The 26381-nt window shown below is 43.1% G+C and overlaps 1 protein-coding gene across 1 annotated transcript in view; it reads left to right on the forward strand.

The window, feature by feature from the left end:
• LOC139755481 (FAD-dependent oxidoreductase domain-containing protein 1-like) overlaps positions 1-26381 on the forward strand; it is a 167747-nt gene that overhangs the window by 132808 nt on the left and 8558 nt on the right. Inside the window, exons 7-8 of the mRNA XM_071673819.1 lie at positions 11672-11912; positions 12192-12306. Of these exons, the coding sequence (XP_071529920.1) occupies positions 11672-11912; positions 12192-12306 (356 nt within the window). The remainder of the gene's footprint in view (positions 1-11671; positions 11913-12191; positions 12307-26381) is intronic.

The raw sequence follows: 26381 nt of genomic DNA on the forward strand, positions 1-26381 counted from the left end.
CTCTCCCTATAGAGACCACGTAGGTCGACATTCTTTTCCCTGTAGAGACCAGGTATTTGGGCATTCCTTTTCTTGTAGGACCCAGGTAGTTGGACATACCTTTACATTTAGGACCCAGGTAGGTGAAAATTCTTTTACTTGTAGAGCACAGGTAGATGGGCATTCCTTTGCCTGTAGAGCCCAGGTAGGTGGCCATTCCTTTCCCTATAAAGACCAGGTATGTGGTCATTCCTTTACCTGCAGAGCCAAGGTATGTGGGCATTCCTTTCCATGCAAAGCCCAGGTAAGTGGGCATTCCTTTGCCTGTACAGCCCAGGTAGGTGGGCATTCCTTTGCCTGTAGAGCCCAAGTATGTGGGCATTTTTTAACCTGTAGAGCCTAAATAGGTGGGCATTTCTTTTCCTGTAGATCCCACGTAGGTGGACATTCTTCTCCTTGTACAGAGCAGGTAGGTAGAATTTCCTGTACCTGTAGAGCCCATATAGGTGGGCATTCCTTTACCTGTAGGATCCAAGCAGATGGGCACTCCTTTTCCTGTAGGACCCACGTAGGTTAGAATTCTTTTACCTGTAGAGCAGAAATATCTGCGCATTCCTGTACCTGTAGAGCCCAGGTAGGTGGGCACTCCTTTCCCTGTAGAGCCTAGGTATGTGGTCATTCCTATACCTGTAGAGCCAAGGTATGTGGGCATTCCTTTCCATGTAAAGCCTAGGTAGGTGGGCATTCCTCTGCTTGTACAGCCTAGGTAGGTGGGCATATCTTGCCCTGTAGAGCCCAAGTAGGTAGGCATTCTTTTACCTGTACACCCCAGGTAGGTGGCCATTCCTCTCCGTGTAGAGCCCACGTAGTTGGACATTTTTTTCTCTGTAAAGTCCAGGCAGGTGGGCTTTCCTGTACCTGTAGAGGCCAGGTAGGTGGGCATTCCTTTAACTGTACGAACCATGTAAGTGGGAATTCCTTTACCTGCAGAGCACACGTAGGTGAGCATTCATTTGCCTGTAGAGCCCAAGTAGGAGGGCATTCCTTTGCCTGTAGAACCCAGTTATTTGGTTATCCCTTTACCTGTAGAGACAAGGTATGTGGGCATTCCTTTCCATGTAAAGCCCAGGTATGTGGGCATTCCTTTACCTTTACGGCCTAGGTAGGTAGGCATTCCTTTGCCTGTAGAACCAAGGTATATGTGCGTTCTTTAACCTGCAGAGCCGAGGTAATGTCTACGTAGGTGGACATTACTTTCCCTGTAGAGACCAGGTAGGTGGGCTTTCCTGTACCTGTAGAGCCCAGGTAGATGGGCATTCCTTTACCTGTAGGACCCAGGTAGATTGGCATTCCTTTACCTGTAGGACCCAGGTACGTGGGAATTCTTTTCCCTTTAGATTAGAGGTGGCTGGGCATTTCTTTACCTGTAGAGCCCAGGTAGGTGGGTATTCCTCTACCTGTTTAGCCCAGGTAATTGGGCATTCCTTTATTTATAAGGCCCAGATAATTGGGCACTCCTTTGCCAGTACAGCCTAGGTATGTGGGCATTCCTTTGCCTGTAGAGCCCAAGTAGGTGGATATTCCTTTCCATGTAAAGCCCAAGTAGGTGGGCATTCCTTTGCCTGTACAGTCCAGGTAGATGATCATTGTCTTCCTTGTAGAGCCCAGGTAGGTGGGTATTCTTTTACCTGCAGAGCTCAGGTAGGTGAGCATTCTTTTTCCTGTAGGGACCAAGTAGGTGGGCATTCCTTTCCTTGTAGTGCCCTAGTAGGTGGGTATTCCTTTTCCTGCAGAGCCCCGGTAGGTGGGCATTCCTCTTCCTGTAGAACCCTAGTAAAAGTGCATTCTTTTGCCTGTATAACCCGGGTAGGTGGGCATTCCTTTCCCCGTCGAACTCAGGTTGACATTCCTTTCCCTGTTGAGCCCAGTTAGGTTGGCATTCCTTTACCTGCAGAGCCCAGGTATGTTGGCATTCCTTAACCTTTAGAGCCCAGGTAGGTGGGGATTTCTTTCCCTCTAGAGCCCAGGTAGTTGGGCATTCTTTTACCTGTAGAGCCCAGGTAGATGAGCATTTCTTTCCCTCTAGAGCACAGGTAGGGTGGCATCCCATTACTTGTAGTAACTAGGTACATAGGCATTCCTTTACCTGTAGAGCCCAGGTAGGTGGTCATTGCTTTCCCTGTAAAGCCTAGGTAGGTGTGCTTTCCTATCCCTGTAAAGCTTAGGTTGGTGGGCATTCCTTTGCCTGTGGAGCCCAGGTTGGTTGGTATTCCTTTCCTTGTATAGCCTAGGTAGGTGTTCTTTCATTTCCCTATAAAGCCTGGGTAGGTGGGCATTCCTTTGCCTGTGGAGGTCAAGTAGGTTGGTATTCATTTTCCTGTAGAGTCCAGGTATGTCGGCATTCCTTCACCTGTAGAGCCCAGGTAGGTGGGAATTCCTTTACCCGTAGAGCATAGATAGGTGGGAATTGGAATTCTTTTGCCTGTTGAGCTCTGGTATTTGGGCATTCCTTAACCTGTAGAGCCCAGGTAGGTGGGCATTTCTTTTCCTGTAGAGCCCAGTTAGGTGGGCATTCCTTTCCCTGCAGATGACAGGTTATGTTGTAATTCCTTAAACTCTAGTATCCAGAGAGGTCGACATTTCTTTCCCCGTAGAGCCCATTTAGGGTTCTACGTTTTTCTGTGGATCAAAGGTATGTTGGCATTCCTTAACCTTTAGAGCCCAGGTATGTTGGCATTCCTTAACCTTTAGAGCCCAGGTAGGTGGGGATTTCTTTCCCTCTAGAGCCCAGGTAGTTGGGCATTCTTTTGCCTGTAGAGCCCAGGTAGATGAGCATTTCTTTCCCTCTAGAGCACAGGTAGGGGGGAATTCCTTTACTTGTAGTACCTAGGTACATAGGCATTCCTTTACCTGTAGAGCCCATGTAGGTGGTCATTGCTTTCCCTGTAGAGCCTAGTAGGTGTGCTTTCCTATCCCTGTAAACCTTAGGTTGGTGGGCATTCCTTTGCCTGTGGAGCCCAGGTTGGTTGGTATTCATTTTCCTGTAGAGTCTAGGTTGGTAGGCATTCCTTTATGTGTAGAGCCCAGGTATGTCGTTATTCTTTTACCTGCTGAGCCCAAGTAGGTGGGGATTTCTTTCCCTGTTGAGCCCAGGTAGGAAGGCATTTCTTTTCCTCTAGATCCCAGATAGGTGGACATTTCTTTACCTGTAGAACCCAGGCAAGTGGGCATTCCTTTGCCTGTAGAGTACAGGTAGATGGGCCATACTTTCCCAGTAAAGACCAGGTAGGTGGACATTCCTTGCCTGTTCAGGCCAAGTAGGTGGACATTCCTTTCCATGCAGATCACAGGTAAGTTGGCCTTACTTAACCTCTAAAGTCCAGGTAAGTGTTCATTTCTTTCCCTCTAGAGCCCAGGTAGGTAGGCATTCTTTTACCTGTAAAGCCCAGTTAGGTGGGCATTTCTTTCCCTCTACGTCCCAGGTAGGTGGGTATTCCTTTCCCTGTAGAGCCCAGGTAGGTGGGCATTTCTTTCTCTGTAGAGCCAAGGTAGATGGGCATTCCTTTACCTGTTGAGCCCATGCAGGTGGGCATTCCTTTACTTACAGCACCTAAGTAGGTAGGCATTCCTTTACCTGTAGGGCCCAGGTAGGGGGGTATTCCTTTCCCTGTAGAGCCTAGGTAGGTGTGCTTTCCTTTCCCTGTAAAGCTTAGGTAGGTGGGCATCCCTTTGCCTGTGGAAGTCAGGTAGGTTGGTATTCATTTCACTGCAGAGTCTAGGTTGGTGGGCATTCCTTAACCTGTAGAGCCCTGGTAGGTGGAATTTCCTTTACTTGAAGAGCCGAGGTATATCGGCATTCCTTTACCTGTAGAGCCCAGGTTGGAGAGAATTCCTTTACCTGTTGAGCCCAGGTAAGTGGGCACTCCTTTCCCTGTAGATCCCAGGTAGGTGAGCATTTCTTTACCTGTAGAACCCAGGTATTTGGGCATTCCTTTGCCTCTAGAGCACAGGTAGATGGGACTTCCTTTCCCAGTAAAGCCCGGGTAAGTGGACATTCTTTGCCTGTACAGCTCACTTAGGTGGGCATTTCTTTCCCCGTAGAGCCCAGGTAGGTATGCTTCCCTTTAACTGCAGAGCTCTGTTGGGTGGGCATTCCTTTACTTGTAAAGTCCAGGTAGGTGGACATTCTTTTCCCCCTCGAGCCCAGGTACTTGGATATTTTTTTCCTTTTAGAGGCCAGGTAGGTTGGTATTCCTTTCCCTGTAGAGCCCAGGTAGATGGGCATTTCTTTACCTGTAGAGCCGAAGAGACCAGGTAGGTGGACATTCCTTTCCCCCTCGAGCCCAGGTACTTGGATATCTTTTTTCCTTTTAGAGCCCAGGTAGATTGGCATTCCTTTACGTATAAGGGCCAAGTAGGTGGGCATTCCTTTCCCTTTAGAGACCAGGTAGGTGTGTATCTCTTTATCTGTGAGCCAAAGTAGTTGGGCATTCTTTTACCTGTAGAGCCCAAGTAGGTAGGCATTCCTTTGCATATGGAGCCCAGATGTGTGAATGTAGAGCCAAGGTATGAGGGCATCCCTTTCCCTGTAAGGCCCTGGTCAGTCGGCATTGCTTTGCTTTTGCAGCCCAGGTCATTACTTTGTCTGTAGAGCCCATGCAGGTAGGTATTCCTTTCCTTGTAGATACCAGGTAGGTGAGCATTCCTTGCCTGTACAGCCCAGGTAAGTGAGCTTTCCTTTCTCAGCCCAGATAGGTGGGTATTCCTTTCGCTGTAGAGCCCAGGTACGTGGGCATTCCTTTACCTGTAGAGCCTAGGTATGTGGGCATTCCTTTACCTGTAGAGCCTAGGTAGTTAGTAATTCCTTTACATGTAGGGCCCAGGTAGGTGTAAATTTCTTTACCTGTAAAGCCTAGGTAGTTTGGCATTCTATACCTGTTGGACCTAGGTAGGTGGGAATTCCTTTGCCTGTAGAGACCAGGTAGGAGGGCATTCCTTTACCTGTAGAGCTCAGGTAGGTGGACATTCCTTTGCCTATAGTGCCTAGGTAGTTGGGCATTTCTTTCCCCGAAGAGCCCAAATAGGTTTGCATTCCTTTAACCGTAGAGACCAGGTAGGTGGGCATTCCTTTCCCTGTAGTGCCCAGGAAGATGGTGATTCTTTCAAATGTAGGGCCCAGGTGGGTGGACATTCCTTCACCTCTAGAGCCCAGGTAGGTGTAAATTACTTTACCTGTAAAGCCTAGGTAGTTTGGCATTCTATACCTGTTGGGCCTAGGTAGGTGGGAATTCCTTTGCCTGTAGAGACCAGGTAGGAGGGCATTCCTTTACCTGTAGAGCTCAGGTAGGTGGACATTCCTTTGCCTATAGTGCCTAGGTAGTTGGGCATTTCTTTCCCCGAAGAGCCCAAATAGGTTTGCATTCCTTTAACCGTAGAGACCAGGTAGGTGGGCATTCCTTTCCCTGTAGTGCCCAGGAAGATGGTGATTCCTTCAAATGTAGGGCCCAAGTGGGTGGACATTCCTTCCCCTCTAGAGCCCAGGTAAGTAGATATTCCTATTCCTGTAGAGCCCAGGTAGGTGAGAATTTTTTACATATAGAGCCCAGGTTTGTGGGCATTCCTTTACCTATAAAAACTAGGTAGATGGGCATTAAGTTTCCACTAAAGCCAAGGTAGATGGACATTCCTTTGCCTATACAGCCCGGGTAGGTGGGCATTTCTTTCCCTGCATAACCCTGATAGGCGGGCATTCCTTTCCCTGTAGAGCTCAGGTATGTGGGCATTCGCTTACCTGTAGAGCCTAGTAGTATGGACATATCCTAACCTGTATAGCCCAGGAAGGTGGGCATTCCGCTACTTATAGAGCACAGGTAGGTGGTCATGTCTTTCCCTGAATAGCCCAGATAGGTGGGCATTCCTTTTCCCTCAGAGCACAGGTAGGTGGGCATTCCTTTCTCTGTAAACCCATGTAGGTGGATATTCCTTTCCCTGCAGAGCTCAAGTAGGTGGGCATTTCTTTTCCTGTAGAGCCCAGTTATGTGGGCATTCCTTTGCCTGTAGAACCCAAGCATATGGGCATTCCTTTATCTGTAGAGCCCAGCTAAGTGGGCATTCCTTTCCTTGTAGAGCCCAGATAGGTATGCATTCCTTTACCTGTAGAGCCCAGGTAGGTGGGCATTTCTTTACATGTAGATACTAGGTAGGCGGGCATTCCTTTCCCTGTAAAGCCCAGGTAGGTGGGCATTCCTTTACCTGTACCACCCAGGTAGGTGGACATTCCTTTTCCTTAAGAGCTCAGGTAGGTTGGCATTCCTTTCCCTGTAGAGCTTAGATAGGTGGACATTCCTTTACCTGTAGAGACCATGTAGTAGGGCATTCTCTTTCCTGTTAAGCACATGTAGGTGGGCATTCCTTTCCTTGTACAGGCAAGATAGGTGGACATTCCTTTACCTGTAGAGCCCAGGTAGGTGGGCATTCCTTTTTCTGTAGAGCACAGGTAGGTGGGCATTTCTTTACCTGTAAAGCCCAGGTAGGTGGGAATTCCTTTAACTGTAAAGCCCAGGTAAGGGCATTCCTTTGCCTGTACAGCCCAGGTAGGTGGGCAATGCTTTGCCTGTAGAGCCCAGGTAGGTAGGTTTTCATTTCCCTGTAAAGCCCAGGTAGATGGGCATTCCTTTGCCTGCACAGCCCAGGTAGGTGGGCAATGCTTTCACTGTAGAGCCCATTTAAGTGGGTATTCCTTTCCCTGTAGATGGGCATTCGTTTACCTGTAGAGCCTAGGCAGATGGGCATTCCTTTACCTGTAGGGAAGAAGTAATTGGGCATTCGTCTCCCCGTAGAGTCTATGTAGTTGGGCATTCGTCTCCCTGTAGAGTCCATGTAGTTGGACATTCCTTTTCCTGTATAATCCCAGGTAGGTGTGCATTTCTTTACCTATAGAGCCCAGGTACGAGGGTATTTCTTTACTTTTAGGGCTAAAATAGATGGGCATTACTTTCCCTGTACAGCCCAGGTAGGTGGGCTTTCCTGTACCTGTAGAGCCCATGTGCGTGGGCATTCCTTTACCTGTAGGACTTAGGTAGATGGGCATTTCTTTTCCTTCTTGACCAAGGTTGATGGGAATTCCTTTACCTGTGGAGCATAGGTAGGTGGGCATTCTTTTGCCTGTAGAGCCCAGATAGGTTGGCATTCGTTTCCCTACAGAGCCCAGGTACTTGGGCATTCCTTAACCTGTAGAGCCCAGGTAATTGGGTATTTCTTTCCCTGTAGAGCCCAGTTATGGGGCATTCCTTTCTCTTTAGAGTCCAGGTATGCTTGCACTCCTTAACCTGTAGAGTTCAGGAAGGTCGGCATTTCTTTCCCTGTAAAGCCCACTTATGTGGGCATTCCTTTCCCTTTAGAGTCCAGGTATGCTTGCATTCCATAACCTGTAGAGTTCAGGAAGGTGGGCATTTCTTTCCCTGTAGAGCCTATTTAGGTGCGCATTCCTTTACCTGTAGAGCTCAGTTATGTGGGTATTCCTTTCCCTGTAGAGTCCAAGTATGCTGGTATTCCTTAACCTATAGAGCCCAGGAAGGTGGGCATTTCTTTCCCTGTAGAGCCCAGTTAGGTGCACCTTCCTTTACCTGTAGAGCCCAGGTAGGTGGGCATCCTTTCCCTGTAAAACCCGGGTAGGTGGGCATTACTTTACCTATAGAACCCAGGTAGATGGGGATTCCTTTACATGTAGGGCCTATGTAGGTGATCATTCCTTTCCCTGTACAGCCCAGGTAGGTGGGCATTCCTTTCCCTGTAGAACTCAGGTAGATGGGCATTACTTTACCTACAGAACCCAGGTAGGTGGGCATTATTTTACCTGTAGAGCCCAGGTATGTGGGCATTCCTTTACCTGTAAGGCCCAGGTATGTGGGCATTCCTTAACCTGTAGAGCCCAGGTAGGCGGGCATTTCTTTTCTTTTAGAGCCCAGGTAAGTGGGCATTCCTTTACATGTAGAGCCCATGTAGGTGGGCATTCTTTTACCGGTAGTACCGATGTAGGTGGGCATTTCCTTACATGTAGGGCTGAGGTAGGTGGGCATTGCTTTGCCTATAGAACCCATGTAGCTGGGTATTCCTTTAAATGTAGAATCCAGGTAGGTGGCCATTCCCTTACCTGTGGAGCCCAGGTAGGTGGGCATTTACGTGTAGGACCTAAGTAGGTGGGCATTCCTTTCTCTGAAGAGCCCAGGTAGGTGGGGATTCCCTTATATATAGGGCCTATGTAGGTGGGCATTCCTTTTCCTGTACAGCCTAGGTAGGTGGGGATTCCCTTATATATAGGGCCTATGTAGGAGGGCATTCCTTTTCCTGTACAGCCCAGGTAGGTGGGCATTCCTTTACCCGTAGAGCCCAGATACGTAGACATTCCTTTACCTCTAGAGCCTAGATAGGTGGGTATTCCTTTGACTGTACAGCCCAGGTAGGTGGGCATTCCTTTACCTGTAAAGTCCAGGTAATATGGCATTCCTTTACCTGTAGGGCCCAGGTATGTGGGCATTCCTTAACCTGTAGAGTCCAGGTAGGCGGGCTATTCTTTCCTTTTAGAGCCCAGGTAAGTGGGCATTCCTTTACATGTAGAGCCCATTAAGGTGGGCTTTCTTTTACCGGTAGTACCGATGTAGGTGGGTATTCCTTTACATGTAGGGACCAGGTAGGTGCGTATTGCTTTGCCTTTAGAACCCAGCTAGGTGGGTATTCCTTTCCTTGTAGAGTCCAGTTAGGTGGCCATTCCTTTACCCGTGGAGCCCAGGTAGGTGTGCATTCCTTTCCCTGTAGGACCCAAGTAGGTGGGCATTCCTTACTCTGAAGAACCCAGATAGGTGGGGATTCCTTTACATGTAGGGCCTATGTAGGTGGGCATTCCTTTCTCTGTACAGCCCAGGTTGGTTGGCATTCCTTTCCCTGTAGAACCTAGGTAGGTGGGCATTCCTTTACCTATAGAGACCAGGTATGTAGGCATTTCTTTACCTGTAGAGCCCAGGTATGTGGGCATTCCTTTACCTGTAGGGCCCACGTATATGGGCATTCCTTAACCTGTAGAGCCCAGGTAGGCGGGCATTTCTTTCCTTTTAGAGCCCAGGCAAGTGGGCATTCCCTTACATGTACGGCCCATGTGGATGGACATTCTTTTACCGATAGTACCTATGTAGATGGGTATTCCTTTACATTTAGGGCACTGGTAGGTGGCCATTGCTTTACCTATAGAACCCAGATAGGTGGATATTCCTTTCCCTGCAGAATCCAGGCAGTTGGCCATTCCTTTACCTGTGGGGCCCAGGTAGGTGGGCATTCCTTTACCTGTAGGACCTAAGCAGATGGGCATTCCTTTATCTGAAGAGCCCAGGTAGGTGGGAATTCCTTAACATGTAGGGCCTATGTAGGTGGGCATTCCTTTACCTATGGAGCCCAGGTTGGCGGGCATTCCATTACCTGTAGAGCCCAGGTACATGGGCACTATACTCCCTTTATATGTAGAGCCCAGGTAAGTGGACATTGCTTTGCCTATAGAACCCAGGTAAGTGGGTATTCCTTTCCCTGTAGAGTCCAGGTAGGTGGCCATTCCTTTACCTGTGGAGCCCAGGTAGGTGGGCATTCCTTTACCTGTAGGACCTAAGTAGGTGGGCGTCCCTTTCTCTCAAGAGCTCAGGTAGCTGAGGATTCCTGTACGTGTAGGGCCTTTGTAGGTGGGCATTCCTTTCTTTGTACAGCCCAAGTAGGTGGGCATTCCTTTCCCTGTAGAACCCAGATATATGGGCATTCCTTTACCCATAGAGCCCAGGTAGTCGGGCATTCCTTTACCTTTAGAGCCCAGGTACATGGGCATTCCTTTCCCTCTAGAGCCTAGACAGAGGGGCATTCCTTTCCCTCTAGAGCCTAGATAGGTGGGCATTCCTTTCCCTGTAGAACCCAGGTATATGGGTATTTCTTTACCCATAGAGCCCAGGTAGGTAGGCATTCCTTTACCTGTAGGGCCCACGTATGTGGGAGTTCCTTAACCTTTAGAGCCCAGGTAGGCGGGCATTTCTTTCCTTTTAGAGCCCAGGCAAGTGGGCATTCCTTTACATGTACGGCCCATGTGGATGGACATTCTTTTACCGATAGTACCTATGTAGATGGGTATTCCTTTACATTTAGGGCACTGGTAGGTGGCCATTGCTTTACCTATAGAACCCAGATTGGTGGATATTCCTTTCCCTGCAGAATCCAGGCAGTTGGCCATTCCTTTACCTGTAGGGCCCAGGTAGGTGGGCATTCCTTTACCTGTAGGACCTAAGTAGGTAGGCATTCCTTTCTCTGAAGAGCCCAGGTAGGTGGGGATTCCTTTTCATGTAGGGCCTATGTAGGTGGGCATTCCTTTCCCTGTAGAACCCAGGTAGGTATTCACACATCACCTATCTCTGCCCAGGCAGGGAGTGCCAGACGATTCCTAGCATCACCAATCACTGCCTAGATAATGAGAGTTAGACTACTCCTAGCATCACCCCTAACTGCCCTTGTAGGGAGAGCCAGACGACTCCTAGCATCACTTATCACTGCCCAGTTAGGGAGAGATGGACGACTCTTAGCATCACCTATCACTGCCTAGGTAGGGAATGCCAGACGATTCCTAGCATCACCCATCACTGGCCAGGTAGGGAGAGCCAGACGACTCCTAGCATCACCTCTCGCTACCAAGGTAGGGAAAGCTGGATGACTCCTAGCATCACCTTTTACTGCCCAGGTAAGGAGAGCCAGACAATTCCTAGCATCACCTCTCACTGCCCAGGTAGAGATGGACGACTCCTAGCGTCACCTCTCATTGCCCAGGTAGGGAGAGCCAGACGATTCCTAGCATCACCGTTCACTGCCCAGACGGGGAGAGCTGGATGACTCCTTGCATTACCTCTCACTGCTCAGGTAGGGAGAGCCAGACGATTCATAGCATCACCTTTAATTGACCTTCAGACGGTAAACTTGAGAAATGTTTATCTCATATATCAAAATATGTAAAGTGTCTGTACCCTTCTCCTATCTTCCTCATGCCTATACTCAACAAGTAGCACTTATATCAAGAACTGTATGACGTACATGTGTTAATGATTGCAATTTTCTAACCATATACCATTAGATGTCCAGTGCCAATATGTGTCAGAACATAATACAGAAATAACAGTCATATTTTCATTATATGTGATTAAGTTTATATTGTAGATTTTGCTTTGTGCGGCAATCCAAAGTTATCACTTCTAGAAAACAACTATTCGCATGAAACGTCACAGTATGCGTCAGGTGATCTTGATAAAATATTTTTCATGGAGGAGGATACAGTTTACACCACAAAGTAAGTTGTGTGTGTATGACTCAACACGAACTACTATGTTCTCTTCTGGTAAGTTTGATTTGCTTTTGTTGTTGCTGATTTATCGTTTGTGATTACCGATATGCGACGATGGTTTTCGTATAGCCAGACTCAGCTGTTTTTTGATGTCACTGTATATTGCTCTTGGTTGTGTTGATATCTAGCTCTTTGCAATAACTGGAAACATGTGTGTGCATCTTTACAATGTCTAAGATGGGAACAGATTCAGTTACCACCTTCTGCAACTTTCACAAAACTTAGGATGTGCAAACAGTTGCATACGCCACATCATCATCACTCTCACTTATATTCCAGAAAACGTAATATCTTCTGCGTGCATGCTCCTCATGGCCCCTGGAAAGACTGCCCAATATTCAATGACTACACTGGCTTGTATTTTCGGCCTGACCGTAGCGGACAACTTTATATAATTGGTATGTCCCCTTCAGAGGACAAGGAACCGCCTGCAGATGATCTCCAAGTTGACTACCAGTTTTTTGACACAGATATGTGGCCGATACTAGCTGAGAGAGTGCCTGCCTTTGAGAATCTGAAGGTACTGTAATGATTTCAATACAGAAAGGAAATCACATTTCCTGTATTTGTGCAGCAAAGGCATTTACAGTTTGTCTACCTGTCCTTTGACGTCAACACTTTGTATGTCTCATAAAAGTCATTCATTTAGCATTATTAATTTAACAAAATATTCATACATCTTGTTTCTGATTATTTTGTTGACCTTACATTTGGTTGTTAACAGTAGTGATGTTATCCACCGAAACAGAGTTATCATGATATCTCTTAATGTTCAAGATCTTCCATGTTTCATCAACAGGTTCGCAGCGCCTGGGCGGGCTTTTACGACTACAATACTTTAGATCAGAATCTTATAGTTGGCTTCCATCCCGTGTACAAGAACATGTGCCTTGCCACAGGCTTTAGTGGGCACGGTTAGTAAATGTGATTATTTTATGTATATTTCTAAGGGTTTTAAATCCATGTCTCCCAGGTTCTTAACCTCTCTCTCTCTCTCTCTCTCTCTCTCTCTCTCTCTCTCCTCTCTCTCTCTCTCTCTCTCTCTCTCTCTCTCTCTCTCTCTCTCTCTCTCTCTCTCTCTCTCTCTCTCTCTCCCCTTTAGGCTCACACAAACAGAAGATAACATTTTACAGAACCTATTTGTACAACACGGAGGGTAAAGGGGAAGAGTGGTTTGGGAATGTCTTGGGAGTAAAGTCAGGGGTTAGTAAGAGGACAAGAGCAAGGGAAAGAGTAGCACTACTCCTGAAACAGGAGTGGTGAGAGTATGTGATAGCGTGTAGAAAAGTAAACTATAGATTGATATGGGTAAAACTGAAAGTGGATTGAGAGAGATGGGTGATTATTGATGCATATGCACCTGGGAATGAGAAGAAATATCATGAGAGGCAAGTGTTTCGGGAGTAGCTGAGTGATGTTCGGGAGTAGCTGAGTTTTGATGCACGAGACCAGGTTATAGTGTTGGGTGATTTGAATGCAAAGGTAAGTAATGTGGTAGTTGAGGGAATGGGGTGTTCAGTGTTGTAAATAGTAATAGTAAAGAGCTTGTAGATTTATGTGCTGAAAATGGACGGGTGATTAGAAATACCTGGTTTAAAAAGAGAGATATACATAGGTACACGTATGTAAGTAGAAGAGATGGTCAGAGAGCTTTAATTGATTACGTGTTAATTGATAGGCGCGCGAAAGAGAGATTTTGGATATTAATGTGCTGAGAGGTGCAACTGGAGGGATGTATGATTCATTATCTTGTGGAGGTAAAGGTAAAGATTTGTTGAGGTTTCAGAAAAGAAGAGAGAATGTTGGGATGTAGAGAGTGGTGAGAGTAAGTGAGCTTGGGAAGGAGACTTGTGTAAGGAAGTACCAGGAGAGACTGAGTACAGAATGGAAAATGGTGAGAGCTAAGGACGCAAGGGGAGTGGGGAAGAATGGGATATATTTAGGGAGGCAGTGATGGTTTGTGCAAAAGATGCTTGTGGCATGAGAAGCGTGGGAGATGGGCAAATTAGAAAGGGTAGCGAGTGGTGGGATGAAGAAGTAAGATTAATAGTGAAAGAGAAGAGAGAGGCATTTGGACGATTTTTGCTGGGAAATAATGCAAATGAGTGGGAGATGTATAAAAGAAAGTGGCAGGAGGTCAAGAGAAAGGTGCAAGATGCGGAAAAAGAGGGCAAATGAGAGTTGGAGAGAGAGAATCAATAGATTTCAGGGAGAATAAAAAGATGTTTTGGAAGGAGGTAGATAAAGTGCTTAAGACAAGGGAAGAAATTGGAACATCAGTGAAGGGGCAAATGGGAAGGTGATAACAAGTAATGGTGATGTGGGAAGGAAATGGAGTGAGTATTTTGAAGGTTTGTTGAATGTGTTTGATGATACAATGGCAGATGTAGGGTGTTTTGGTCGAGGTGGTGTGCAAAGGGAGAGGGTTAGGGAAAATGATATGGTATACAGAGTAGAGGTAGTAAAAGCTTTGCGGAAGATGAAAACCGGTAAGGCAGCGGGTTTGGATGGTATTGCAGTGGAATTTACTAAAAGAGGGGGTGACTGTATTGTTGACTGGTTGGTAAGGTTATTTAATGTATGTATGACTCATGGTGAGGTGCGTGAGGACTGGTGGAATGCTTGCATAGTGTCATTGTAGAAAGGCAAAGGGGATTAAAGTGAGTGCTCAAATTACAGAGGTAAAAGTTTGTTGAGTATTCCTGGGAAATTAAATGGGAAGATCATCATGCCCAGGTGCATAGGTACCAATAATCACCCATCTCTCTCAATCCACTTTAAGTTTTACCCATATCAATCTAGAGTTTAATTTCACACATTCTATCACATACTCCCACCACTCCTGTTTCAGGAGTACTGCTACTCCTTCCCTTGCTCTTGTCCTCTCACCAACCCCTGACTTTACTCCCCAAACATTCCCAAACCACTCTTCCCCTTTACCTTTGTACTTTGTTTTACTCAAAGCCAAAGAATCCATTTTCCTTTCCTCAAGCATATTACCTATCTCTCCTTTTTTTCTCATCTTGTTTACATCCACACATATTTGGACACCCCAATCTGAGTCTTCGAGGAGGATGAGCACTCCCCGCGTGACTCCTTCTTCTGTTTCACCTTTTAGAAAGTTAAGATACGAGGAGGGGATGGTTTCTAGCTCCTCGCTTCCTTCCCATTTAGTTGCCTTTTACGACGCTTAAAGAATGCGTAGGAAGTATTCATTCTCCTCTATCCCCAGGGTCAAGTCAATTGGGAGGTGAGTTTGAATGGAGAAAAACTGGAGAAAGTGAAGTGTTTTAGATATCTGGGAGTGGATCTGGCAGCGGATGGAAACATGGAAGCGGAAGTGGATCATAGGGTGGGGGAGGGGGCGAAAATTCTGGGAGCCTTGAAGAATTGTGGAAGTCGAGAACATTATCTCGGAAAGCAAAAATGGGAATGTTTGAAGGAATAGTGGTTCCAACAATGTTGTATGGTTGCGAGGCGTGGACTATGGATAGAGTTGTGCACAGCCCCATCCAGAAACAAATTAAACAACCATGGAGACATCACACACCCCTGCCGCAAACCTACATTCACTGAGAACAATATATATAAATATATATATATATATATATATATATATCGAACATACAAACCTCCAACAGCCAGAATCGAACCCGGGACCCCTGTACAAGAGGCAGGCATGCTAACCGCTAGGCTATGGGACTTTATGATAGGAAACAAGTATTCGAAATACTAAGTACTCGAATACCCTTCGTCTCACAATGGTGAGCAACGGGGTCTATCCGAACAGACGCACATAGCCAGCTGATAGCGTTTTACCGAACCTAACTGTACAACGCGGAGGTATATGAATACGAATAAAGTGCATATGAACGCGCACCTTCATAGAACATGCAAACGTCCAACAGCCAGGATCGAACCCGGGACCCCTGTGCAAGAGGCAGCCATGCTAACCGCTAGGCTATGGGACTGTATAATAGGAAACAACTATTCGAAATACGAGACGAATATATATATATATATATATATATATATATATATATATATATATATATATATATATATATATATATATATATATATATATACATGTATATATATATATATATATATATATATATATATATATATATATATATATATATATATATATATATATATATATATATATATATATATATATATATATATATATATATATATATATATATATATATATTTTTTTTTTTTTTTTTTTTTACTTTGTCGCTGTCTCCCGCGTTTGCGAGGTAGCGCAAGGAAACAGACGAAAGAAATGGCCCAACCCCCCCCCCCATACACATGTATATACATACGTCCACACACGCAAATATACATATCTACACAGCTTTCCATGGTTTACCCCAGACGCTTCACATGCCTTGATTCAATCCACTGACAGCACGTCAACCCCGGTATACCACATCGCTCCAATTCACTCTATTCCTTGCCCTCCTTTCACCCTCCTGCATGTTCAGGCCCCGATCACACAAAATCTTTTTCACTCCATCTTTCCACCTTCAATTTGGTCTCCCTCTTCTCCTTGCTCCCTCCACCTCCGACACATATATCCTCTTGGTCAATCTTTCCTCACTCATCCTCTCCATGTGCCCAAACCACTTCAAAACACAATCTTCTGCTCTCTCAACCACGCTCTTTTTATTTCCACACATCTCTCTTACCCTTACGTTACTCACTCGATCAGACCACCTCATACCACACATTGTCCTCAAACATCTCATTTCCAGCACATCCATCCTCCTGCGCACAACTCTATCCATAGCCCACGCCTCGCAACCATACAACATTGTTGGAACCACTATTCCTTCAAACAAACCCATTTTTGCTTTCCGAGATAATGTTCTCGACTTCCACACATTATTCAAGGCCCCCAGAATGTTCGCCCCCTCCCCCACCCTATGATCCACTTCCGCTTCCATGGTTCCATCCGCTGCCAGATCCACTTCCAGATATCTAAAACACTTCACTTCCTCCAGTTTTTCTCCATTCAAACTCACCTCCCAATTGACTTGACCCTCAACCCTACTGTACCTAATAACCTTGCTCTTATTCACATTTACTCTTAACTTTCTTCTTCCACACACTTTACCAAACTCAGTCACCAGCTTCTGCAGTTTCTCACATGAATCAGCCACCAGCGCTGTATCATCAGCGAACAACAACTGCCTCACTTCTCAAGCTCTCTCATCCCCAACAGACTTCATACTTGCCCCTCTTTCCAAAACTCTTGCATTTACCTCCCTAACAACCCCATCCATAAACAAATTAAACAACCATGGAGACATCACACACCCCTGCCGCAAACCTACATTCACTGAGAACCAATCACTTTCCTCTCTTCCTACACGTACACATGCCTTACATCCTCGATAAAAACTTTTCACTGCTTCTAACAACTTTCCTCCCACACCATATATTCTTAATACCTTCCACAGAGCATCTCTATCAACTCTATCATATATATATATATATATATATATATATATATATATATATATATATATATATATATATATATATATATATATATATATATATATATATACATATATATATATTTTTTTTTTCTTTTAAACTATTTGCCATTTCCAGCGTTAGCGAGGTAGCGTTCAGAACAGAGGACTGGGTTTTTTTTGGAGTATCCTCACCTGGCCCCCTCTGTTCCTTCTTTTGGAAAATTAAAAAAAAAAATGAGAGGGGAGGATTTCCAGCCCCCCGCTCCCTCCCCTTTTAGTCGCCTTCTACGACACGCAGGGAATACGTGGGAAGTATTCTTAATCCCATATCCCCAGGGATAATATATATATATATATATATATATATATATATATATATATATATATATATATATATATATATATATATATATATATATATATATATGTTAGTGGTTTTGATGCACGAGACCGGGTTATAGTGATGGGTGATTTGAATGCAAAGGTGAGTAATGTGGCAGCTGAGGGAATGATTGGTATACATTGGGTGTTCAGTGTTGTAAATGGAAATGGTGAAGAGCTTGTAGATTTATGTGCTGAAAAAGGACTGGTGATTGGGAATACCTGGTTTAAAAAGCGAGATATACATTAGTATATGTATGTAAGTAGGAGATATGGCCAGAGAGTGTTATTGGATTACGTGTTAATTGACAGTCGCGCGAAAGAGAGACTTTTAGATCTTAATGTGCTGAGAGGTGCAACTGGAGGGATGTCTGATCATTATCTTGTGGAGGCTAAGGTGAAGATTTGTATGGTTTTGAGAAATGAAGAGAGAATGTTGGGGTGAAGAGGGTGGTGAGAGTAAGTGAGCTTGGGAAGGAGACTTGTGTGAGGAAGTACCAGGAGAGACTGAGTACAGAATGGAAAAAGGTGAGAACAATGGAAGTAAGGGGAGTGGGGGAGGAATGGGATGTATTTAGGGAATCAGTGATGGATTGCGCCAAAGATGCTTGTGGCATGAGAAGAGTGGGAGGTGGGTTGATTAGAAAGGGTAGTGAGTGGTGGGATGAAGAATTAAGAGTATTAGTGAAAGAGAAGAGAGAGGCATTTGGACGATGTTTGCAGGGAAAAAATGCAATTGAGTGGGAGATGTATAAAAGAAAGAGACTGGAGGTCATGAGAAAGGTGAAAGAGGTGAAAAAGAGGGCAAATGAGAGTTGGGGTGAGAGAGTATCATTAAATTTTATGGAGAATAAAAAGATGTTCTGGAAGGAGGTAAATAAAGTGCGTAAGACAAGGGAGCAAATGGGAACTTCAGTGAAGGGCGCAAATGGGGAGGTGATAACAAGTAATGGTGATGTAAGAAGTAGATGAAGTGAGTATTTTGAAGGTTTGTTGAATGTGTTTGATGATAGAGTGTCAGATATAGGGTGTTTTGGTCGAGGTGGTGTGCAAAGTGAGAGGGTTAGGGAAAATGATTTGGTAAACAGAGAAGAGGTAGTAAAAGCTTTGCTGAAGATGAAAGCCGGCAAGGCAGCAGGTTTGGATGGTATTGCAGTGGAATTTATTAAAAAAGGGTGTGACTGTATTATTGACTGGTTGGTAAGGTTATTTGATGTATGTATGACTCATGGTGAGGTGCCTGAGGATTGGCGGACATAGTGCCATTGTACAAAGGCAAAGGGGATAAGAGTGAGTGCTCAAATTACAGAGGTATAAGTTTGTTGAGTATTTCTGGTAAATTATATGGGAGGGTATTGATTGAGAGGGTGAAGGCATGTACAGAGCATCAGATTGGGGAAGAGCAGTGTGGTTTCAGAAGTGGTAGAGGATGTGTGGATCAGGTGTTTTCTTTGAAGAATGTATGTGAGAAATACTTAGAAAAGCAAATGGATTTGTATGTAGCATTTATGGATCTGGAGAAAGCATATGATATGCTCTGTGGAAGGTATTAAGAATATATGGTGTGGGAGGCTAGTTGTTAGAAGCAGTGAAAAGTTTTTATCGAGGATGTAAGGCATGTGTACGTGTAGGAAGAGAGGAAAGTGATTGGTTCTCAGTGAATGTAGGTTTGCGGCAGGGGTGTGTGATGTCTCCATGGTTGTTTAATTTGTTTATGGATGGGGTTGTTAGGGAGGTGAATGCAAGAGTTTTGGAAAGAGGGGCAAGTATGAAGTCTGTTGGGGATGAGAGAGCTTGGGAAGTGAGTCAGTTGTTGTTCGCTGATGATACAGCGTTGGTGGCTGATTCATGTGAGAAACTGCAGAAGCTGATGACTGAGTTTGGTAAAGTATGTGAAAGAAGAAAGTTAAGAGCAAATGTGAATAAGAGCAAGGTTATTAGGTACAGTAGGGTTGAGGGTCAAGTCAATTGGGAGGTAAGTTTGAATTGAGAAAAACTGGAGGAAGTAAAGTGTCTTAGACATCTGGGAGTGGATCTGGCAGCGGATGGAACCATGGAAACGAAAGTGGATCATGGGGTGGGGGAGGGGGCGAAAATTCTGGGAGCCTTGAAGAATGTGTGGAAGTCGAGAACATTATCTCGGAAAGCAAAAATGGGTTTGTTTGAAGGAATAGTGGTTCCAACAATGTTGTATGGTTGCGAGGCGTGGGCTATGGATAGAGTTGTGCGCAGGAGGATGGATGTGCTGGAAATGAGATGTTTGAGGACAATGTGTGGTGTGAGGTGGTTTGATCGAGTAAGTAACCTAAGGGTAAGAGAGATATGTTGAAATAAAAAGAGCGTGGTTGAGAAAGCAGAAGAGGGTGTTTTGAAATGGTTTGGGCACATGGAGAGAATGAGTGAGGAAAGATTGACCAAGGGGATATATGTGTAGGAGGTGGAGGGAACGAGGAGAAGTGGGAGACCAAATTGGAGATGGAAAGATGGAGAGAAAAAGATTTTGTGTGATCGGGGCCTGAACATGCAGGAGGGTGAAACATCGTTCAAGGAATAGAGTGAATTGGATTGATGTTGTATACCGGGTTTGACGTGCTGTCAGTGGATTGAATCAGGGCATGTGAAGCGTCTGAGGTAAACCATGGAAAGCTGTGTAGGTATGTATATTTGCGTGTGTGGACGTATGTATATACATGTGTATGGGGGTGGGTTGGGTCATTTCTTTCGTCTGTTTCGTTGCGCTACCTCGCAAACGCGGGAGACAGCGACAAAGCAAAATATATATATATATATATATATATATATATATATATATATATATATATATATATATATATATATATATATATATATATATATATATATATATATATATATATATATATATATATATTCCTATGAGTCCACGGGGAAAATGAAACACGAAAAGTTCCCGAGTGCATTTTCGTGTAATAATCACATCATCAGGGGAGACACAAGAGAGGAATATAACAGTCAGTTGATATACATCGAAGAGACGAAGCTAGGACGCCATTTGGTAAACATGTGATTGTCCAAAACATACAACGAGGGTTCATAAACTTATCATTTTACAAATCTTATCAACAATAAAGTTATCTAATTTGTACAGACCATCACTAATATTAAGATTATAATTCTTTGTGTATTTAATTATAGAAGATTCAATGATATTTCTCTTGGTAATTTAGAAAAATACAGTAATTTAAGTAATGATGATATTAATATTTGCAAGGGTTTATTGTATGCCAGTTTGTCAAAACCAGTGGAAGCTAATTGCCCTAAAAGATTCATAAGAGCTATTAACACCTTAAAAAAAGACAAGGATATACATATTACTAAAGCAGAGAAGGCTAACATTTTTGTGATATTAGACTAAAGTAACTATTTATCTAAAATGAATGATCTTCTGAATGATAACACAACATATTCTAAACTTAGCATAAATCCCTTAGAAGGAGTTAATTATCATTTCAATAAAGAAATGAAGTTATTGTTGAAAGGTAACATTTCTCTTATGAAAAATTTTTCATCTTTGTCCCCTTCATTGCCATATATGTATGGACTTATCAAAACACAAAAAAAAAAAAATTCCAGCAAGACCTATAGTGAGTTCAGTAGGCTCCATCATATATAAATCATCAAAATGGTTAGTTTCCTTATTAAGCCCTTTAATGGGTAAGGTATCAAATTCTAATATCATCAACAATGTAGATATAGTCAACAAGCTAAACAATATCAATATTAATTTTGATTTCAAACTAGTAGCTTTGATGTTTCCTCACTTTTCACTGAAGTTCCAGTTGATGATCTTTTAAAATATTTATTTGATGTCTTGAATGATATTCAGTTACCTGTTTCAAAGTCTAATTTCATTGAACTGATAAAATTGTGTATAAAAGACTGTGTATTTCAATTTAACGGAGATTATTATGCTCAAAAATTTGGTATGGCAATGGGTAACCCTCTTTCACCTGTACTAAGTAATCTTTATATGGAATTTTTTGAAACAAAATTACTGAAGGATATCTTACCTTCTAATGCAATTTGGTTTAGGTATGTAGATGATGTTCTTTGTGTTTGGCCAACAAATGAAAATTTACAAACATTTCTCCCCTTACTTAACAATTTAGTACCTTCCATCAAATTTACTGTAGAAAATTAAAATAATGGTATGTTACCATTTTTAGATTGCATGATCCATAGGCAAGACAAGGAAACAAGTTTAAGTTTAGCATATACAGAAAACCCACCAATGTATGCTCATATATCCATTATTACTCATCTCAACATGACAGAGTTAAATTATCATCATTTAAATCTATGTTCCTTAGGGCATTATGTATTTGCAGTCCAGAGTTTATTCATGATGAGTTTGAGAAGATATATTCTATTAGATCTAAGTTAAAGTACCCTAGATCTTTCATTGATAAATCCCTTAAGTTAGCAAAGAAATCATTTTATAGAGTTGAGGCCAAACCTTCCACCAAGAATCTTTCAGTTCTCCCTTTTAATAATAATTTCACTTTGCTTCCCATGTTGCTTAAATCCTTTAATGTAAATATTGCCTTTAGCAACAATAATACTATAAAGAATATCTTAATCAGGAAATCGCCAGAAAATTCTCTAGGTTGGAGTAACGCCATCTCAGTTGTTAACTCTAACTCTATTACCAAGAGAGATATCATTGAATCTTCTATCATAAAATACACAAAGAATTATAATCTAAATATTAGTGATGGTCTGTACAAATTAGATAACTTTATTGTTGATAAGATTCCTAAAATGATAAGTTTTTGAACGCTCGTTGTATGTTTTGGACAATCACATGTTTACCAAATGGCGTCCTAGCTTCGTCTCTTCGATGTATATCAACTGACTGTTATATTCCTCTCTTGTGTCTCCCCTGATGATGTGATTATTACACGAAAGTGCATTTGGGAACTTTTCGTGTTTCATTTTCCCCGTGGACTCATAGGAATATCTCGATCACGCGCAAAATTGTGATCCTTTCCAATATATATATATATATATATATATATATATATATATATATATATATATATATATATATATATATATATATATATATATATATATATATATATATATTCATATATATATATATATATATATATATATATATATATATATATATATATATATATATATATATATATATATATATATATATATATATATATATATATATATTAATGCAAAGGTGAGTAATGTGGCAGTTGAGGGAATAATTGGTATACATGGGGTGTTCAGTGTTGTAAATGGAAATGGTGAAGAGCTTGTAGATTTATGTGCAGAAAAAGGACTGATGATTGGGAATACCTGGTTTAAAAAGCGAGATATACATAAGTATACTTATGTAAGTAGGAGAGATGGCCAGAGAGCGTTATTGGATTACGTGTTAATTGATAGGCGTGCGAAAGAGAGACTTTTGGATGTTAATGTGCTGAGAGGTGCAACTGGAGGGATGTCTGATCATTATCTTGTGGAGGCTAAGGTGAAGATTTGTATGGGTTTTCAGAAAAGAAGAGTGAATGTTGGGGTGAAGAGGGTGGTGAGAGTAAGTGAGCTTGAGAAGGAGACATGTGTGAGGAAGTACCAGGAGAGACTGAGTACAGAATGGAAAAAGGTGAGAACAATGGAAGCAAGGGGAGTGGGGGAGGAATGGGATGTATTTAGGGAATCAGTGATGGATTGCGCAAAAGATGCTTGTGGCATGAGAAGAGTGGGAGGTGGGTTGATTAGAAAGGGTAGTGAGTGGTGGGATGAAGAAGTAAGAGTATTAGTGAAAGAGAAGAGAGAGGCATTTGGACGATTTTTGCTGGGAAAAAATGCAATTGAGTGGGAGATGTATAAAAGAAAGAGACAGGAGGTCAAGAGAAAGGTGCAAGAGGTGATAAAAAGGGCAAATGAGAGTTGGGGTGAGAGAGTATCATTAAATTTTAGGGAGAATAAAAAGATGTTATGGAAGGAGGTAAATAAAGTGCGTAAGACAAGGGAGCAAATGGGAACTTCAGTGAAGGGCGCAAATGGGGAGGTGATAACAAGTAGTGGTGATGTGAGAAGGAGATGGAGTGAGTATTTTGAAGGTTTGTTGAATGTGTTTGATGATAGAGTGGCAGATATAGGGTGTTTTGGTCGAGGTGGTGTGCAAAGTGAGAGGGTTAGGGAAAATGATTTGGTAAACAGAGAAGAGGTAGTGAAAGCTTTGCGGAAGATGAAAGCCGGCAAGGCAGCAGGTTTGGATGGTATTGCAGTGGAATTTATTAAAAAAGGGGGTGACTGTATTGTTGACTGGTTGGTAAGGTTATTTGGTGTGTGTATGACTCATGGTGAGGTGCCTGAGGATTGGCGGAATGCGTGCATAGTGCCATTGTACAAAGGCAAAGGGGATAAGAGTGAGTGCTCAAATTACAGAGGTATAAGTTTGTTGAGTATTCTTGGTAAATTATATGGGAGGGTATTGATTGAGAGGGTGAAGGCAAGTACAGAGCATCAGATTGGGGAAGAGCAGTGTGGTTTCAGAAGTGGTAGAGGATGTGTGGATCAGGTGTTTGCTTTGAAGAATGTATGTGAGAAATACTTAGAAAAGGAAATGGATTTGTATGTAGCATTTATGGATCTGGAGAAGGCATATGATAGAGTTGATAGAGATGCTCTGTGGAAGGTATTAATAATATATGGTGTGGGAGGAAAGTTGTTAGAAGCAGTGAAAAGTTTTTATCGAGGATGTAAGGCATGTTTACGTGTAGGAAGAGAGGAAAGTGATTGGTTTTCAGTGAATGTAGGTTTGCGGCAGGGGTGTGTGATGTCTCCATGGTTGTTTAATTTGTTTATGGATGGGGTTGTTAGGGAGGTAAATGCAAGAGTTTTGGAAAGAGGGGCAAGTATGAAGTCTGTTGGGGATGAGAGAGCTTGGGAAGTGAGTCAGTTGTTGTTCGCTGATGATACAGCGCTGGTGGCTGATTCATGTGAGAAACTGCAGAAGCTGTTGACTGAGTTTGGTAAAGTGTGTGGAAGAAGAAAGTTAAGAGTAAATGTGAGTAAGAGCAAGGTTATTAGGTACAGTAGGGTTGAGGGTCAAGTCAATTGGGAGGTGAGTTTGAATGGAGAAAAACTGGAGGAAGTGAAGTGTTTAGATATCTGGGAGTGGATCTGGCAGCGGATGGAACCATGGAAGCGGAAGTGGATCATAGGGTGGGGGAGGGGGCGAAAATTCTGGGGGCCTTGAAGAATGTGTGGAAGTCGAGAACATTATCTCGGAAAGCAAAAATGGGTATGTTTGAAGGAATAGTGGTTCCAACAATGTTGTATGGTTGCGAGGCGTGGGCTATGGATAGAGTTGTGCGCTGGAGGATGGATGTGCTGGAAATGAGATGTTTGAGGACAATGTGTGGTGTGAGGTGGTTTGATCGAGTGAGTAACGTAAGGGTAAGAGAGATGTGTGGAAATAAAAAGAGCGTGGTTGAGAAAGCAGAAGAGGGTGTTTTGAAGTGGTTTGGGCACATGGAGAGGATGAGTGAGGAAAGATTGACCAAGAGGATATATGTGTTGGAGTTGGAGGGAGCAAGGAGAAGAGGGAGACCAAATTGGAGGTGGAAAGAAGGAGTGAAAAAGATTTTGTGTGATCGGGGCCTGAACATGCAGGAGGGTGAAAGGAGGGCAAGGAATAGAGTGAATTGGAGCGATGTGGTATACCGGGGTTGACGTGCTGTCAGTGGATTGAATCAAGGCATGTGAAGCGTCTGGGGTAAACCATGGAAAGCTGTGTAGGTATGTATATTTGCGTGTGTGGACGTATGTATATATATGTGTATGGGGGTGGGTTGGGCCATTTTTTTCGTCTGTTTCCTTGCGCTACCTCGCAAACGCGGGAGACAGCGACAAAGTATAAAAAAAAAAAATATATATGTATGTATATATATATATGTATATATATATATATATATATATATATATATATATATATATATATATATATATATATATATATATATATATATATATATATATATATATATATATATATATATATATATATATATATATATATATATATGTATACATATATATTCATGCATATATATGTATGGTTGTTTAATATGTTTATGGATTGGGTTGTTAGGGAGGTAAATGCAAGAGTTTTGGAAAGAGGGACAAGTATGAAGTCTGTTGGGGATGAGGGAGCTTGGGAAGTGAGTCAGTTGTTGTTCGCTGATGATACAGCGCTGGTGGCTGATTCATGTGAGAAACTGCAGAAGCTAGTGACTGAGTTTGGTAAAGAGTGTGAAAGATGAAAGTTAAGAGTAAATGTGAATAAGAGCAAGGTTTTTAGGTACAGTAGTGTTGAGGGTCAAGTCAATTGGGAGGTAAGTTTGAATGGAGCAAAACTGGAGGAAGTAAAGTGTTTTAGATATCTGGGAGTGGATCTGGCAGCGGATGGAACCATGGAAGCGGAAGTGGATCATATGGTGGGGGAGGGGGCGAAAATCCTGGGAGCCTTGAAGAATGTGTGGAAGTCGAGAACATTATCTCGGAAAGCAAAAATGGGTATATTTGAAGGAATAGTGGTTCCAACAATTTTGTATGGTTGCGAGGCGTGGGCTATGGATAGAGTTGTGCGCAGGAGGATGGATGTACTCGAAATGAGATGTTTGAGGACAATGTGTGGTGTGAGGTGGTTTGATCGAGTAAGTAACGTAATGGTAAGAAGGATGTGTGGAAATAAAAAGAGCGTGGTTGAGAGAGCAGAAGAGGGTGTTTTGAAATGGTTTGGGCACATGGAGAGAATGAGTGAGGAAAGATTGACCAAGAGGATATATGTGTCGGAGGTGGAGGGAACGATGAGAAGTGGGAGACCAAATTGGAGGTGGAAAGATGGAGTGAAAAAGATTTTGTGTGATCGGGGCCTGAACATGCAGGAGGGTGAAAGGAGGGCAAGGAATAGAGTGAATTGGATCGATGTGGTATACCGGGGTTGACATGCTGTCAGTGGATTGAATCAGGGTATGTGAAGCGTCTGGGGTAAACCATGGAAAGCTGTGTAGGTATGTATATTTGCGTGTGTGGACGTATGT

Source organism: Panulirus ornatus, chromosome 19, assembly GCF_036320965.1.
Source record: "Panulirus ornatus isolate Po-2019 chromosome 19, ASM3632096v1, whole genome shotgun sequence".
Taxonomy (NCBI): Eukaryota; Metazoa; Arthropoda; class Malacostraca; order Decapoda; family Palinuridae; genus Panulirus; species Panulirus ornatus.